This window comes from Cebus imitator, unplaced genomic scaffold (assembly GCF_001604975.1).
Source record: "Cebus imitator isolate Cc_AM_T3 unplaced genomic scaffold, Cebus_imitator-1.0 Scaffold57, whole genome shotgun sequence".
Classification (NCBI taxonomy): Eukaryota; Metazoa; Chordata; class Mammalia; order Primates; family Cebidae; genus Cebus; species Cebus imitator.
Window position 1 is genome coordinate 1,165,937 of NW_016107372.1, and position 18,955 is coordinate 1,184,891.

The following is an 18,955-nucleotide window of genomic DNA, read 5'->3' on the forward strand; positions in this document are numbered from 1 at the left end:
AGGAATACAACTAACAAGGAATGTAAAGGACCTCTTCAAGGAGAACTACAAGCCACTGCTCAACGAAATAAGAGAGGACACAAACAGATGGAGAAACATTCCATGTTCATGGTTAGGAATAATCAATGTCGTGAAAATGGCCATACTGCCCAAAGTAATTTACAGGTTCAATGTAAGATAAATTTTTAAAAAGTGAAACATAATGCTACTATAGAACCCAATAATTTCACTCCAAATATCTACCTAGAAATGAAAATGTATATCCACGCAAAGGCTTATATGCAAATACTCAGGACAGGTTTATTCATAATAGTAAAGAAACAGAAACAATTCAAATGTCCATTGACTGGCAAATGAAAAAATATTGATAAAGCCATGTAATGGAATGCTATTCACCAATAAAAGGAACAAAATTATATAAATATATGGCAAAACATGGACAAACTTCAAAAATATTATGTTCAGATGCAAAAGACCATATACTATATGATCCATTTACATGAAATGTCCAAAGGGAAAACTACAGAGATAGAAAGTATATTAGTGGTTGCCTGGGGCCAGAGAATAGGGGCAGGAACTGATCCCAAAAAGTCATGATGAAGCTTTTAAGGGTAATTAAAATAGTCTACACTTGAATTGTGATGATGGTTGCACAACTCTGTAATTCCGTGAAAAATCGAGATACACACTTAAAACAGGAGAATTTTATAGTATGTAAATTATATCTAATTAAAGCTGTTAAAAAATAAAGGTAAGTGTGCAGCATAGACTCAGTTGAGTGACTTAAAGAGCCACATTTTCTTCCTGGTATATGGTGGGGGGAAGATATGGAAAACGTAAAAAAAGAAAGATAAACAGCATAAGATGCTTCAACATTCTGCCACAGGGAATTCCAGAAGAGAACAGAAAGAATGAGAATAGGGAAATCAAATAAAACAAACAAAAAAAAGTTTTCCAGAACTGAAGTTAGAACCTTAGATTTAAAAGGCACATCCAAGATGGGATGTTACTAAGATGGCAGAATAGGAGGTTTCTGGCTTTAGTTTCTCTCACAAAAAGACTCAGTAGCAACTATCCATAGACAAGAATGCCTTTGTGAAAATCCCAGAACCCAAGAGTGAGGCTGAACCACCTTCCTTGGACCACAAAACCTGAGAAAACCCACATTAGAAGAATAAGAGGGATGGTTTCACTTTGACTTTGTTGCTCCTCCCCCAGGCTAGCACAGTGCCACACCAAGAGGTTTTCTCTGAGCCTAAGGTTCCTCCAGTGGGGAAAACAGAACCTGAGGAAGACACCCAGCTTCCCTGGCATTATGGGCTGCTTCTTAGGAGGCCCAATTCTGTCTTGCCTCATGGGAAACAAATGAGAAATCAGTGGGGCTAGATCACGTGGGTTTGATTAGAAATGAAGAAGTGAGGACAGAGTTAACAGTCAGTGCATGGATCATCATGCTAGTACTGTGTTCCTCCCATCAGCACCCTATCAGAGAGCTCAGCCAGCAGCTCTGTCCACTTGCAGAGGCAAGCTGGTGACCCTATTTGGCCAGGGAGCATGGTCAGCAGTTCTAACTGGCTTCGGTGCCTAGCCTGCAGCTCAGCCCAACTAAGGAGTTTAGCTTTCTGTCTTACCTGACCAGGGAACCCCCAAAGAGATTCTGCCCAACCTCGGATCTAGCATATGTATTTGCCCAGGCAAGTAATCAAGCCAGCCACCCTGCCTAACTACAGAGAATGGCCTCTAGCCCTGCTAACCAGGAAGTTCAAATTTTGACCCTGCCCAGGCTGAAAGCCCAGCCAATGACCTTCATCAGCAGGAAACCAAGCCAATGACCTCTATCAATGGTGGGTATGGCTTTGGGGCCCCAAGCAACCAGAAATCCCAGCCTGTGGCCATGCTCAGGCAAGGAGTGGAGCCAGTCACCCTGCCCAAATGTAGAATGTAGCCTGCGGTCCTACCAAATCACACAGTCCAGCCAGTGACACTTCTGAACCATGGGGCACAACTTGCAGCCTTGCCTGACCAGAGATTCCAGAAAATCATACTACCTGACTGATGAGCCTAGCTTGCAGCAAGGACCTAAGGGTGGGGCATATTCTGTGGTTCCACTGAACCTGGGCACCTGGTAACAACTCTGATAAACTTTGGAGCACAACCAGTGGCTGAGAAGAACTCAGCCAGTGGCACCACCCAACTGTGGAACACAGCCTTCAACCCTGCCTAATCAGAGCCCAGGCTGTGACCACACCTGACAGCAGCTTAAGGCCTTGTCCAATCTCAGAGCCTGACCCGTAGCCAGTGCCCAACAAAAGGGCAGTCAAAACATCCAAACAACCACAGAGACCAGCAGTGGTCTTATCCAATCTCAGAGCACAGGTAATGATCTTGCCCAACTAGAGATCTCAATAGTAAACTCTACCTGTCCATGGATTGTCCAGAACTCCAGGCTGGACTGACTAGTGAAGGGCTTTTCTGCCAAAACAAACTTATAAAGGCTGGAAGAGGTTATTGCTTTTTCAAATGTGCAGACACCAATGTTAGCATACAAGGATCATAAAGAATCAGGAAAAAACAATACCACTGAAATAAACTAATATGTTCTGACAACTGACTCTAAAGAAATGGAGATCTATGAATTTACTGACAAAGAATTCAGAATAATTCTCTTTAAAAAATTCAGTTAACTGTAAGTAAACACAGATAGACACCTCAACAAAATAAGAAAATATATTAACAAAATCATAATGCCAAAACGAACAGGAAACATTTTTAAAAAGCCAGAAATCCTAGATCTGAAAAATACAACTACTGGGCTGAAAAATTTAATACAGATCTTTGACAGCTGACTCAATCAAGCAGAAGAAAAACTCAGTGAATTCGGTGAACTCAAAGATAGGTCATTTGATATTATTTACTCAGAGGAGCAAAAATAGCAAAGAATAAAAATGAGTTTTAAAAAAGCCTATTGGGATTTATGGGACACCATTAAATGAAATAACATACAAATCATGGGAATTACTGAAGGAGAAGGGAGAGAGAAAATGAAACAAAAGTACACAGCAAGGAAAGTATAACTCATTATGTATAAGGGAGCCCTCATAAGGTTAGCAGCAAATTTCTCAGCAGAAATCTCCTCCTCTCAGCCCAGGAGAGACTAGGATAATGTATTCAAAATGGTGAAATAATAGAAACCCTACTGACCAAGAATGTTATACCTGGTAAAGCTGTCCTTCAGAAGTAAAGGAGAGATACAAACCTTTCCAAACAAACAAAGTTGAAGGAGTCCATCATCGCTATATCTGTCTTACAAGAAATGCTAGAGGTAGTTCTTCAAGCTGAAAGGAGCTGGTACTAATTCACAACATAACAATATATAAATATGCAAAATCTCACCAGTAAAGGTGAATATATAGTCAAAGTCAGAAATCTCTAATATTGTAATGATTGTTTATAAGTTACTTTCAATTGCGGTATAGAAATCAAAAAACAAACTATTAAAAATTATTATATCTATAATAATTAATATATCTGGCTCCATGTCCCCACCCAAATCTCATGTTGAATTGTAATCCTCAGTGTTGTGGGAGGGCCCTGGTGGGAGGAACTGGATCATGGGGGTGGATTTTCCCCTTACTGTTCATGTGATAGTGAGTTCTCATGAGATCTAGTTTAAAACTGTGTAGCCACTTCTCCCTTCACCCTCTTTCTCTCCTGTTGCCATGTGAAGATGTGCTTGCTTCCCCTTAGCCCTTCCACCATGATTGAAAGTTTTCTGAGGCCTCCCGAGCCATGCCCTTGTAAAGCCTGTGGAACTGTGAGTCAAATTAAACCTGTTTTCTTTATAAATTAGACAGCCTCAGATAGTTATTTATTTATTTTTTTGAGACAGAGTCTTGCTCTGTCACCCCGGCTGGAGTACAGTGGTGCTATCTTGGCTTACTGCAACTTCTGCCATCCAGGTTTAAGTGAGTCTCCTGGCAACTTTTGCCATCTGTGTTTAAGTGATTCTCCTGCCTCAGTCTCCCAAGTAGCTGGCACTACAGGCACATGACACCATACCTGGCTGATTTTTGTAATTTTTATAGAGTTAGGGTTTCACTATGTTGGGCAGGCTGGTCTTGAACTCCTGACCTCAGGTAATTCACCAGCCTCGGCCTCCTGAAGTGCTGGGATTACAGGTGTAAGCCGCTGTGCCCGGCCTCAGGTAGTTCTTTACAGCAGTGTGAGAATTAACTAATACAGGAATTTGTTATTGGAGACAAAATATAAAAGATATGTAAATTGTAACTGATTGACTAAAATGTGAGAAAGGGGAGAAGTAAAAGGGTAGAATTTTGTATGTGATTAAAGTTGTTGGCCTAAAATAGGATGGTATAGTTATAAGATATTTTATGTAAGCCTCATAGTAACCACAAAGTAGAAACCTGTAGTAGATAAATAAGATCAAGAGAAAGAAAGCAAAGTATATCATTTCAAAAGTCATAAAAATCACAAAGGAAGGCAACAAGATAAAAAGAAAGAAAAAAAGGTACTACAAATCAGCCAGAACACAATTAACAAAGTGGCAATAGTAAGAAGTGGATTAAATTCTCTAATCAAAAGAAATAGAGTGACTGAATGGATTAAAAAAAAACCCCACAAGATCAAACAATCTGCTGCATATAAGAGACTTGTTTTAGGCTGAGTGCAGTGGCTCACACCTGTAATCCTGGAACTTTGGGAGGCTGAGGCAGATGGATCACTTGAGGTCAGTAGCTTGAGACCAGGCTAGCCAACATAGTTAATCCCCATCTCTACTAAAAATACAAAAATTAGCTGGGTATGGTAGCAGGTACTTGTAATCCCAGCTACTCAGGAAGCTGAGGCAGGAGAATCGCTTGAACTGGGAGGCAGAGGTTGCAGTAAGCCAAGATAGTGCCACTGCACTCCAACCTGGGCCACAGAGCGAGACTCCACCAAAAACAAAAAAAAAAAAAAAAAAGAGAGAGAGACAGAATTGTTTTAGCTCTAAGAACACAAATATGCTGAAGGTGAAGGAATGAAAAAAGATATTCCATGCAAAAAGTGACCAAAAGAAAGCAGGGGTGGTTATATTTATACCAAATGAAATATATATTAAGTAAAAAATGGCCACAAGAGATACAGAAGATCAATACATAAGGATAAAGGGGACAGTTCATCAAGAGGATACAACAATTTTAAATATTTTTGCATACAACACTGTAACATCTAAATAAAGCAAATACTAACAGAACTGAGAAAAGAGAGAAACAGCAATACAATATTAGTAGGAGACTTTAATACTCTACCCTCAATAATCGTAGATCAACCAGACAGAAAATCATAGGAAAACATTGATCTTGAACCAGACTTTAGATCAAATGGACCTAACAAACATATATAGAACATTTCATTCAACAGCAACAGAATACACATTCTACTCCAGTGTACATGAAACATTCTCCAGGAAAAAAATCATATGTTAGGCCACAAAAGAAGTCTTAACAAATTCAACACTGGAATCATGTCAAGTATCTTTTCTGGGCACAATATTATGAAACTAGAGATCCATAATAGGAAACTTGAGGAATTAATAACTTCAGTAAACAAATATGTAAATAATGTAAGAACATTAATCAACGCATTCCTGAATAACCAATAGGTCAAAGAAGAAGCCAAAAAGGTAACTTATAAATATCCTGAGGCAAACAAAAATGAAAACACAACATAGCAAAATTTATGGAATGCAACGAGAGCAGTTCTAAGAGGCAAGTTTATAGTATAAACACCTACATTAGGAAAAAAATCTTAAACCATTTGGCTTTACACTTGATGAAGAAAGACAAGGTAAATCCAAAGTTAGCAACGGAGGGAGAAAATAATGTGGATTAGAGAAAAATTAAATAGAAAATATAAAAACAATAGAAAAGATCAACAAAACTCAGAATTGGTTCTTTGAAAAGATAAACAGAATTAACAAATTCTTAGCTAAATTAACCAAGTTAGTAACTTTTTTAACCAAGTTAAAAAAGAGACAAGACTCAAATAAATAAACATAAATGACAGAGGAAACATTACAACTGATAACATGATAATACAAAGAATCATGAGACTGCTATGAACAATTACACATCAACAAATTGGATAGCCTAGAAGAAATAGATAAATTTCTAGAAATATACAATCTATCAAAACTGAATCCTGAAAAAACAGATAATCTGAACAGATCAATAATGGGTAAAAACATTGAATAAGTAAACAACTTTCCATTAAAGAAAAACCATTGGCTATGCTAATGAATTCTACCAAACATTTAAGAAGAAATTAATACCAATTCTTCTCAACCTCTTCCAAAAATATTAAGAGCAAGGAACACTTCCAAGCTCATTTGATGAGCATTACCTTGATACCTAAGTCAGATTAGGACACTACAAGAAAAGAAAATTACAGGCCAATCCCCCTGATATACATAGATGCAGCAATTCTCAACAAAATACTACGAAACAAAACCAAATTCAACAGTATGCTAAAATGATCACTTACCATGATCAATTGGGATTTATCCCTGGGATGCAACTATGATGCAACATGTAAATCAGTAAATGTGACGTGCAACATTAACAGAGTGAAGGACAAAAATTATATGAACATTTTAATAGATGCAGAAAAAGCATTTGAAAACTTCAACATACTTTCATGATAGAAAACGTTTAACAAATTAGGTATAAATGAAATATACCTGAACACAATAAAGGCCATGTATAACAAGCCCATTGCTAGCATCAAATTCAATAATAAAAAGCTGAAAGCTTTTTTTCTAAGACGAAGAACAAGACAACAATGACCACTCTTGCCATATCTATTCAACACAGTACTGAAAGTCCTAGGCAGATTAATTGGGCAAGAAAAATAAATTAAAGGCATCTAAATCAGAAAGGAAGAAGTAAAATTGTTTCTGTTTCCAGATGACATGATCTTATATATAGAAATGCCTACAAGACTCCACTAGTCTTAGATTCAGATTGATGGATCTAAAAAAGTTGAATCATAAAAATAGAGAGTCAAACAGCAGTTGCCAAGGGCTGGGAAGTGGGGGGAATGGGGAAATGTTGGTTAAAGGGTACAGACTTTCAGTTATAAGATGGATACGTTCTGGGTATTTAATGTGTAGTATAGAGACTATGGTTAACAATAATGTATTACATATTTGAACTTTGCTAAAAGAGTAGATTTTAAACGTTCTTATCACACACATACAATGTTAACTATGTGACATGATGACTATATTAACTAACTTGATTGTGGTAATCATTTCACAATATAAACATATATGAAATCATCATGTTGTATACCTTCAATTTATACAGTTATGTCAATTATACCTCAATAACACCAAAAATTAAAAAAAGGATAATCACAACTAAATATTTTAACCTTAGGAGACTTTTAAATTCAAGCAATTATATCATGGTCTGTGTTCCTAAAGTACTGGATTGTATTTACACGTTTAGATGATTTCTGCAGAACGACAAATGTGGCGGCATTACGTCCTTATTACCATAAAACTTCCCTGGGGAGCCTCCCACTCCCATCATGCACACGACACCACAGCAGTTTCAGATTAACCATATTTAGTTAAGAAAATGCTGGCACCCCAATTGAGAACTGCCCACTTATTACCCAGCAAATTCCTCCCCGCATCCCCCACCCCTTTTCTTTTGAGACCGAGTCTCATTCTGTTGCCCAGGCTAGAGTGCAGTGGTGCGATCTCGGCTCACGGCAATCTCCATCTCCTGGGCTCAAGCAATTCTCCCTGCCTCAGTCTCCCTAGTAGCTAGTATTACAGGTGCTTGCTACCATGTGTGGCTAATTTGTTTTTTTTTTTTCTTTTTTTAGTAGAGGTGTGGTTTCACCATGTTGGCGAGGCCAGTCTGGAACTCCTGACCTGCCTCACTTCCCAAAGTGTTGGGATTACAGGTGTGAGCCACTGTGCCTGGCCAACCTCTCCCCTTATTATGGAATATTCCATGACTTCATTATGCTTATCCATACAGCATGTGAGCCCTGGCCAGGTTGGGCATGGCTCATTCTTTTGAGGACACTTGCAATCATCTCTTGAGTGTGTACTTGCTTTTGCTCTGCAATCAATCTTCTATACTTTCACTTTGGTCTGGCCTTCAAATTCTTTTATGGAGTGAAGCCAAGAACGTGTGCTGGCCTACTGGCAACACCATTATTGATACCGTCATTTTACAGGGAAGAAACAAGGCTTGCCCCACCTCCACATCTATACAGTGGCAGAGCTGGACTTCACACCATCCCTCTCCAAGAGTCCTAGTGTTGATCTTCCCCCATCCTACCCTCTCTCCCATCTGGCATTGGTTACTACACTCTTAATCATCGCACTATATTGCCTTTCAAATGTGGCGAAGCCTCAAAACTAACTATGCACTAGGCCACAAAAGAAACAATAGACTCTCACAAATGGAAATCTGAAGAAACACATTTTCTAACCACAATGTGATAGGATCAGAGTAAACAACCAAAAGACAGGACGGTTTCCCTGACTCATTTCACTGAGAAATTTTAAAAGCTGCTTCCAAACACTTCTTAGGTTGACCAAGAAATCAAAATCAAAATAACAAATGGCTAAGAAATAAACTCCAATGAAAATACTATGCATTATAAAGGCCAAACACTTCCAAAGTGGCACAGAGGTGAACATTAATGGCCTGAAATGCATTTATTAAAAAAATAAGAAACACTGACAAGTAAATTAAGTTTTAAGTCAAGGTATTAGAAACAGAATACAAGGTAATCCACCCAACAAAGTAGAAGTAAATAATTAGGAAAGAAAATAAATAGAAAAATATAATAAAGAAAAGCAAGATTAATTAAATCTCAAACAGAAAATAAGAGCAGTGGGTCAATAAAACCAAAAGGTGGTTCATTGAAAAGAACAACAATATGGGAAGATTGATCATGAAAACAAAGGAAAAGACAGTAATAAACAATGGTAGAAATAGGAAAAAGGATAGGTCTTCAGAGAAGGAAAGGATTAAAACTTTATAAAAGAAATTCCAATACAACTTTCTACTAAGAAGAAGAGATTCTAGGACGATTATTTATTTTCAGGACAATATAAATGATCAAAATTGGCTCAAAGGTCAGCATAAGAACTAAAAATAATAAGAGAAATGCCCAATATACTTCCAGAAGTACACTAATCTACTTTCTCCCCACAACTACACACACAGACATCAGTTTCAAATAGTTCTATGGACAATTTTCTGCAATCTTTCAAGGAACAGATGATGTCTGTATTAAACAAATCATTCTAATATATATCTGTGCATATATATATATGTATTCAAAGTTTCAATCACCCCCAGTTATTTCATGAGGCTGCTATATTTCTGCTATCAACACTAGACACATACAAAGTAAGAAATGAAAATTGTAGGCCAAAAAGTTGCTTATAAATACATGAGGTAAAAATCCCTCAATAAAATATAAGTAAATCCAACTCAGGAGTGGATGAAAGAGTCATATGATATGACCATGTAGGTGTTATCTCAGGAATTCCAGGAAAGGTCACATTAGAGAACCAATCTATGCATTTGGTTAATCCTGGCAGGTTGAGCAGAACTGCATTCATCTGTGTTCCCTCTGAAATCCCATGAAACCACCTGTAAGAGAGAGTTAGAGGCAGAAAAGCAGCAAAGACCAGGGAATAGAAAAGGAAAGGATAAATAAGAATAATCAAACATTTTGGAAGATAGGTGCATATATGGTAGCTAATTTCACAGAATGAAAGAATAAAAAACCTGATTACTTGTTTAAGGGAAGCTGATAAGGAGGAAGCCAGTGTACACTTTTGAACTTGGGAAGCTGTCATGAATTGGAGGAACTGTTCCTTCAGAAGATGAGTTGGAAAAGGAAAAATCAAAATGGAGCACAGTCAACAAGAGGCATTCCTTGAACAGAGCTCCTAATCAAATTTTTAGGGTCTTACTCTTAAACATGAAAGAGTACCCAATGAACACTTCATGAATTCTTTCAGAACAAGCAAATAATGGAAGAGGAGCTGGGAAAGAAACTTGGAAGAACTAGTACTTAAAATAACCTTGGAAGAAACACAAAATTTTAAAAATTATCATCCTCATTAGTAGAGAGAAAATTTTGGATTTCTTGAAACAAGAAGATGCTATAAAAGATAAACGACTTTTAAAAACAGCTTTTCGAAATTAAAAATATAATGACAGAAGTTTTTTAATCACTAGAAGGAATGAAAGACCTCAGAAAATATCATAGAAGGTAGATTCAAGAAAAGAAGACATACAAGATTGTCAAGAAAGAGCAGGAAGTCTCTAGAGGATCAGTCTAGGAAACCTAACATCCAACTAACAGGAATTCCAAAAGATAAAAGAGATAAAGCAGAAGGAAGAAAATAATCAAATATCACAAGCAAAATGATCAGAATTGACATAAAGTGGTTTCCATTTGAATGGGACCTGGAGAGTGAAGCACAACAAATGAATTTAACACTCACACCAAGGCAAACCATCATGAGATTTTAGAATCATGGAATTAAAGAGAAGAGCCAGAAAGTTTCAGAGAGGCAAAACAGATGACATAGAAAGACAAGGTCAAGAATCAGAATGGCATCAGACTTCTTATTAGCAATGCCAGAAACTGCAAGACAGTTAACTAAATTAATTTCCAAACTATGCATTTATACTTACCAAATATTTATGCAGTTGTGAGGATTAAGGATAAAAATTTTTTCTAGACATATGCGATTTAAAAAAATATGTACACACACACACATATATATGCATATATATACTTTTATGAACTCTTACCAGGAGGCTATTGGATAATGTGGTAAACCAACATGAGATAGTAAAGCAAGAAAGAGGAATATATATAATCCACAAAACAAGACCGAACACGGGAGAGATGTCAAACTTCAGAAGGTCAGCCTTGGAAGCTGAAACTAACCAGAACTGATGGGATCAGGAGAATGAATAATTCCAGGAGGGCTTCCCCAAGAAAGGAAAATGGAATTGATAAGTTACTTAATGTGCCTTACTGTACTGAGAAGAGTTTTAGAATTCTGTAGAGCACTTGGGAAGAATTCATAATGAGGACACACAAAATCCAAGCAAATATATGAGGATAATACTTATTTTGGGGGGGATGTTACACAGGAATGGCAACGTGATCATAATATAGTACATGACTTGATTACAAACAACATTTAACTAGTCATCATAATGGCAACACTGATTACTGATGAACCTCCAACTCTGATGTATTATGAGAATGGACAGGGAATGAAAAGGAGTGTTATGGAAAAAGTCGACATCTTCTGTTCTATTATGTGAACAGATTAATGTCTGAAACTTGAAAAATTACAAAGAGTTGTATCAGCATATCATTTCAAATTGCAGAAGTAAATACAGAAGGAAGAGCCAAAAACTTAAAGATAATCCATGTGGGAAACTGGACACAGGCTGGGAAGATGGCAGAAAGAAGTACTTGTGTTTTTAAAGCCTTATTGACTGATACTTTAAGTTATATATGTGTTTTACTTTGGTGAAATTAACAACTGAATTAATAAAAGTTTCAATATAATTTACTCTGGATAAACAGATTAAAAGAGAAAAATGATACAATTCTCAAAGATTCTGTAGTAGGTATTTTGATAAATATCCTATACACAGGCCTGATTAAAAGAAATAACTAGTGTTCTCATTGTTCAACACCCACTTATGAGCAAGAACATGTGGTGTTTGGTTTTCTGTTTTTGTGTCAGTTTGCTGAGAATGATGGCTTCCAGCTTTATCCATGTCCCTGCAAAGGACATGAACTCATCCTTTTTTATGGCTGCATAGTATGCCATGGTGTATATGTGCCACATTTTCTTTATCCAGTCTATCATTAATTGGCATTTGGGTTGGTTCCAAGTCTTTGCTACTGTGAACAGTTCCACAATAAACATACATGTGCCTGTGTCTTTATAATCGAATGATGTATAGTCCTTTGGATATATACCCAGTAATGGGATTGGGGAGGGGAACATCATACACCGGGGGCCTGTCAGGGGGTGGGGGAGGTAGAGGAGGGATAGCAGGAGGTGGAGGTTAGGGGAGAGACAGCATTAGGAAAATTACCTAAGGTAGATGACGGGGTGATGGATGCAGCAAATCACCATGGCACGCATATACCTCTGTAACAAGCCTGCGTGTTCTGCACATGTACCCCAGAACTTAAAGTATAATAATAAAAAGAAAGAAATAACTTTTAGTAAACCAGAGCCAGCAAAAAATGTCCGTAACTTGAAAAAAGGTGTCTATTAGAAAGCCTCAATTCAAATATTGTAAGTATTCCCCCCGAACCCAGGAACAAAACTAAAATGCTCGTTTTTACTGTTACTATTCAGTATTACACTGGTGGTCCTGGCTAACACACTAAGGCAAAAGAGAAAGAGAAAATAAGATAGAAAAAGAAAAGAATAGGGGTATAAATTCTGAAAAAGAGGAGATAGAGTTGCTACTATTTTTGAAGATGTAATTATTTCTTGAGAAAAACATAAGACAATATTAGGAGGGAGAAAACCACTTAGTAAGACTTTTATGCACAAGATCAGCGAGCTAAAATGAATAGATTTCCCTTATGCCAGCAAGAAATATATAGAAAATGTAAAAGGAAAATGAATTCCTGTTTACAAATACAAGCTTTAAATGCCTAGCACTAAAGTGACCCAATAAAATCCCAAGTTCAAAGAATCATGAATAAATGGGGAGATATACTATGTTTCTAATTGGGGTCATTCTGAATTTCTCTTAAAACACAAATTCTTCCTAAATTTATCTGTTCATTTAGTGTCTCCCAATTGAATCCCAGTAAGGTAGATTACAGAACACTGCCTTTAAAATCACAGTAACTAAAACATTTCAGTATTGAAACAAGAATGAAAAATAGAACCATGGATTAAAACATGGGTAACCAATGCAAATTCACACATAAAATTTAATACACTGGTTCCCTTTTATCCACAGGGGATGCTTCCAAGATCCCCAGTGGATGCTTGAAACCGCAGATAGTATCAAACTCTGTACATATATACTATGTTTTCTGCTACCTATACATAAATTAGGCACAATAGGAGATTAATAATATCTAATAAAGTAGATCAACTATCACAATGTATTGTAATAAAAATTATGTAAATGTGGTCTCTTTTTCTCTCTCAAAACATCATACTGTAGACATTACCAACCTCAGCATATGATTTTTTTCTTTCAGGAAATTTCACATTTTCACCTAAAGGAAGCACTTGACGGTTTCTCTTTGGCATATCTGAATTGCCAGCATCAATCCTCTTGTGCTTTGGGGCCACTGTTGACTAATATATAAGGGTTCCTTGAACTCAAACTCTGTTATGCCAGGACAGTCAATCTGATCACCAGGACAGCTACACAGTGACTTACGGGCCGGTAGTGTCTACATTGTGGATACCCTGGATAAAGGGATGGTTCACATACTGGTCGGGATGGAGAGGGACAGCATGAGATTTCATCACACTTCTCAGAATGGGAAGTATCTTAAAACTCATGAATTGTTTATTTCTGGAATTTTCCATTTAATGTTTTGGACCAAGTTTTACTACAGGTAACTGAAACCTCAGGAAGTAAAATTGTTGATAAGGGAGGGCTACTATAGTTAATAATAGCATAAAGAGATCAAATATCTATGAAGGAATCTAGCAGAGGTACAAAGCCTTCAGAGAGAAAAATACAAAGTTTAATAGAAAATATTTTTAAAGTAATAATATACACAAACTATATACACTAGATGGAAGTTGTAATATTGTAAAAACGTTTGTTCTCTTCAAATTGATTTATAGATTCAGTGCAGTTCCACATAAAATTCCAATATTTTGACAGGTAAATTTGGGAACACAAAAGTCTAAGACATTTTGGAGGAAGAGGAAGAGATTTGCTCCCTCAGAAGTCAAGAGTTCCTGGGAAGCTGTCATCACCATGGCAGTGTGTTACTGGCATCAGGAGGGGCTGTCACAGACCAAGGGCAGAGAAGAGAGAACACAGAAGCACACCTTGCCTCTATACTCCCCAAAAGGGTAGCACTGTGAATCAGTGGAGAAAAGGATCATTTAATCAATTAATGGTGTCCTCAGAAAGATTGATAAGAATCAAAACAAAGATTTCAAACTGTAGCTCAGGCAAAAAACAATTTGACCTCAGATAAAACAGGAAATATAAAAAAAACACAAGTTCACCCAGATTCTGACTAAGCAAGCAGGAAGTTTGGGGTGAGGTGCCGGGGTCAAGCCTGGCTAGAGGAGCTGTAAAGCCGCCACAGGCACATGGAACACAAGATCAGACAGAATCAGTCGTAAGAATAACTCAGAGACAATCAGGAGACGATCCCAAAGTTCTTAACAGCACGTGCACACCTAAATAAAGCAAGACTGTGAAGATTGAATGACAAGAGGTCACGGAGCTTGCAGAGGTATAGAAACAAATTAAGATCCTTCCTCAAAAATAAAAGCTATCAATTTTTTAAAAATTTGAAATGACAAGAAACAAGAAAGCTACTAAAAGGTAAACAATTGTCATGGAGGAACGTTTGAGACAACTATTATGAACACAAAGTAAAAAACTGAAAAGATGAAAGCACCAGGAGCCAAATAAAAACTGTGAGGGCTAACGTGACTCCAATGTAAGAATATTTTTGTTTAAAAATTTAAAAAGTTTTGAAAAATATTAGGGAAGGAACTCTTCCTTGAATAACGGTAGCAGCAAATCTGCCACCTTAACACAGGGTCAACTGTGAAGACTGACATTGCCCATGGAGTATGCCAGCATCATTTCATTCATAATGAAGGTGCATCTACCTTAAAAAAATCCGTATCACAAGAAGTTTAAACATAAAATTTTAAGCTTTAATAAGATAAAAGTCGCCATACACAAAGGTAATGGACAAGAAAAGTATATTTATACTTACAGAATATTTACTGAATTCTCTCATATCATGAAAAAAAGGACAAATAACTCAATCACATTGGCAAAAAATAAACAAGCAATTTATAGAAGAGGGAATTTAAATGGCCAAGAAACGTGAAAAGCTGTTCAATGTTCCACATCATAAGGAAAATACAAATTAAAACAAAATGTAACTCTTCATTCATCACCTTTGCAAACTGTGGCTGTGTGTAGGAAGATGGCTGGTCTCTTTTTTTTTTTTTTTTTTGAGACAGAGTTTCACTCTTGTTACCCAGGCTGGAGTGCAATGGCGTGATCTCGGCTCACCGCAACCTCCGCCTCCTAGGTTCAGGCAATTCTCCTGCCTCAGCCTCCTGAGTAGCTGGGATTACAGGCATGCACCACCATGCCCAGCTAATTTTTTGTAGTTTTAGTAGAGACGGGGTTTCACTGTGTTGACCAGGATGGTCTCGATCTCTTGACCTTGTGATCCACCCGCCTTGGCCTCCCAAAGTGCTGGGATTACAGGCGTGAGCCACCGCACCCGGCCTCGGCTGGTCTCAATTGCTATTGGTGAATTACATTCATTCAGCCTCCTAGAAAGACAATTTGGCAGGACCTATAAACAAGTCTATGCAACAATCTTGCATGTTCTTCACATGTACCCCAAAACCTAAAATGTTATAAAATATTTAAAAAAAAAAGAGAAAAAATGGTACATATACACAATGGAATACTATTTGGCCATAAAAAAGAATGAGATTCTGACATTTGCAACAACATGGATGGAACTGGAGAAATAAGCCAGGCACAGAAAGACAAAGTTCACGTGTTCTCACTTCCTTGTGGGAGCTAGAAATCAAAACAATTGAGCTTATGAAAACAGAGAGTAGAAGATGGTAACCAGAGACTGGGAAGGGTGGTTGAGGAAGCGGAAGTAGAAATGGTAATGGGTGCAAAAATACAGTTAGATAGCATGAGGAAGACCTCGAATTCAATGGTACAACAGTGTGACTGTAGTTGACAATAATTTATTGTACATTATAAAGTAACTAAAAGAGTATAAGTGGAATGTTCGCAGCATAAAGAAAGAATAAATACTTGAGGTGATGATAACTCATTTACCCTGATGGGATTATTATGCATTGTATGCCTGTTTCAAAATATTTCATGCACCACATAAATATATATACCTGCTATGTACCAACATAAATAAACCAAGTATATAACTGGACCTTTTGCCTCAACAATTCCATTTTCTAAGGTTTAAAGACAAGATAAATAGTTGCGTACATGTAAAAACCCAAAAAGAAATATATAATCATTGTTATGATCGTTTATTGGTCAATGTGAACAATTTAAAACAACCTAAATGTCCTACAATTGGAGAACAAATAATTATGGTATATCAATTCTATGGAATGGGATGCATAAAAAGAATGAGGCAGATCTATATGTATTAAGGTTAAAAGATCTCCAAGTTTTCCACTATTAAAATAAGTAAAAATGCAAAATGCAGAATAGCACATGCAATGTAATTTATTGCTAAACAAGGACACAAATTATGTATTTACAAAAATGCATTATATATATATATACACACATAGAAAAATATCAAAAAAGCTATGCCCAAGACTCTTCACAGGACTAGGAAGGGAAGCTACAAGGGTGGGTGAGTGATAAAGATAACTTTTTCCCTTAATTTACTTCTCTACTGTTTTAAATTTTATGAACAATAATGTATAGTGTATTTCTTTTCTATTAAAAAATTTAGAAGATTAAGTAATGTTATTTCAGAACTCATTACTAGAGAAAAGACAGGATTTCCTTCTCTTTTCTGGTCAGAGGTATCCCCCATCTTGGGACAGGCTATTGAAGTAAAAATAAACATATTTAGCCTTTTGCCATCCTGGGCCGTTTTCTTCCTTTTCCTTATTTTGATCAAGGTTGATGGTATAAGAACTCAGACCCTGAGCCAGTCATGGGAATAGCCAACAGAGGCCCTTTGCCAGGACAGGTGAGACCACAGCATCTGATGTTTAAAAGTAAGCCAGGTGTTTACCCTGGAGTGTTTATTTTCTAAACCACCTTTTTTTTTGACATGACATATGTGAAGGCAGAGGAAGGCCAAGGGATGTGAAAAGGTCCAGAGATCCTGAAGAAACAGTTAATCCCAGCCGCAAACGACTGCTATGTTCAGAGTGTCCTGGCCAGCTGAGCAGTAGTTTCAAAACAAGAAAGTCACGTGTGTTACGGCAAGCTGGACTCACACCAACAGCTGTCCTGCTCCCGTTTTAAAAATCTGATTTCCTCACTATCTTCTCTTTCATTTCATTAGATCACATCACACACCTATGTTCTTGGAAAGAAGGATTAAACAAAGTGAAGCCTTAGACACAAACGGAACTAAAGGCCTGAAAGTTGCAATATAGCCAGGGATAAAGGTTAAAGGAAGGGAGATAAAGACTCACCGGGTGCTCAGGTCGCTGTCCCCGCCTGCCATCTTCCCACCCTAGGCCCTCCCTGGGCCTCAAAACCTGGCCTCTGAGCCCCTCAGTCAGCCCAGCTTGCCTGGAGTGTGGCTGCTCAGGCCCCAAGCAGGAAGTTGGCCGACAGACTGACTGAGAGAGGGCTCCGCCCAAATGGGGAAAAGAGAAGTGAAAGTATTTATTTAACCTCCTGCATGGCTGCAGATGCTGTGTTTCTCCTCCTTTCTCACTCCAAGGGGTTCTCAGCTTTTCTGAAATGTGGCAGAGGGTTGCAGGAGAGGCCTGACAGGCGGCAACGCCTGCAGGACCAGGGAAGGAGGGCCCAGGGGACAAGCAGGGCCAGCTCCCGGAGTCCACTAGTTTGTGCAATGGACAGCAAACAAATTTGCTTGAAACAAAAGTGTCCTTAGCTGCTCCGACTTCTAAGAGGGGGCATAGTTTACATGGGAGTTGGGGGTGGGGTGGGGGAAACTCCATGTTTGCCCCTTGTCCTTGCTGAGATGGCTGGGGATGGGGGCTGGGGGGTGAGAGGGAAAGCCAGAAACTTCAAATCTTCTCTCAGGCCCATGGGAGAGCTTGGACTGGACTAAGGTAGGTCCTGACAATGCTCAGCCTTATAACCTGGGGAGAGTGTTCTTAGCCTTCCAGGAAATCAGCCAGAGGTGAGAGAGAACTCTCCACACCCTGGGACCAGAGGCTGGAGCCAGCGTGGTAAGAGAGGCGAACATTTTAGGTGCAAGAGGCTAAGGAATCTTGACTATGGAGCCACCGTGCAACAGCCAGGGGTGAAGAGACCTCTGAGCTTCAGAGAAGTCGCTGGAATCTTGAGAGAACAAAGGCTTCTCATTGGAGGAGGCGGGAGGTTGGAACCCAGGTGATCTGGACATGGAGGGGCAGGGTGACTCCAGCTGGGGGTTCTATCTGCGCCCGGATTTTCCATTTAGATTCTGGTTCATCACGCCTCAAAGAACAAGAAGGGACCTAGAAGACCCACTCTACATCAGTATAAAGTCACAGGTAAAGAAATAGAAGCAAAGGGTGTGTGAGAATGGGACCAGAGGACACACTAGGGACCAGAACTCCAGGGAGAACCATGGGACAGAGACAGGGAGGCAGCTGGGAGCCTAGGGCTGCTGTAATCCAGGGCCTGAGGTGAGCAGAGGGTGGAAGCCAACGAGGATTCAGGGGCCAGAGGGGATGGTGCTTCAGAGCCATGTTTTCCAAATTGCATTCTGCTGAATCCACCTTCTTCCAGCTGTGAATAAGGATGCTTGTCCAGGTACATTTGAAAATCTGGGGGAGAGGGCTTTCTACCCTCACTCCACTTCTGCCCTTTTTTCTCCTACGAGTAAGTGAGCCAGGCACCAGGACACTGGTGAGAACAGCTTTTCTGGTGGGCAAGGTCATCGTTTCTGTCAGGCACTGCACACCTGTAGCGCTCTCTCTCTCTCT

General features: G+C 38.4%; 1 protein-coding gene across 11 annotated transcripts in view; it reads right to left on the minus strand.

Moving 5' to 3' along the window:
• LOC108304765 (nuclear autoantigen Sp-100) overlaps positions 1-17,641 on the minus strand; it is a 112,972-nt gene extending 95,331 nt beyond the window's left edge. For 8 of the 11 annotated variants that reach the window (XM_017529065.2, XM_017529060.2, XM_017529062.2 and 5 more), the window contains exon 1: positions 17,486-17,640. In XM_017529065.2, coding sequence (XP_017384554.1) covers positions 17,486-17,517 — 32 coding nt within the window. In that variant the 5' untranslated portion in view covers positions 17,518-17,640. Of the gene's footprint in view, positions 1-17,485 lie in introns of all 11 variants that reach the window. The other 3 variants (XM_017529067.2, XM_017529064.2, XM_017529066.2) reach the window with 1 other exon arrangement.
• Between the last annotated feature and the right edge of the window lie 1,314 nt (positions 17,642-18,955).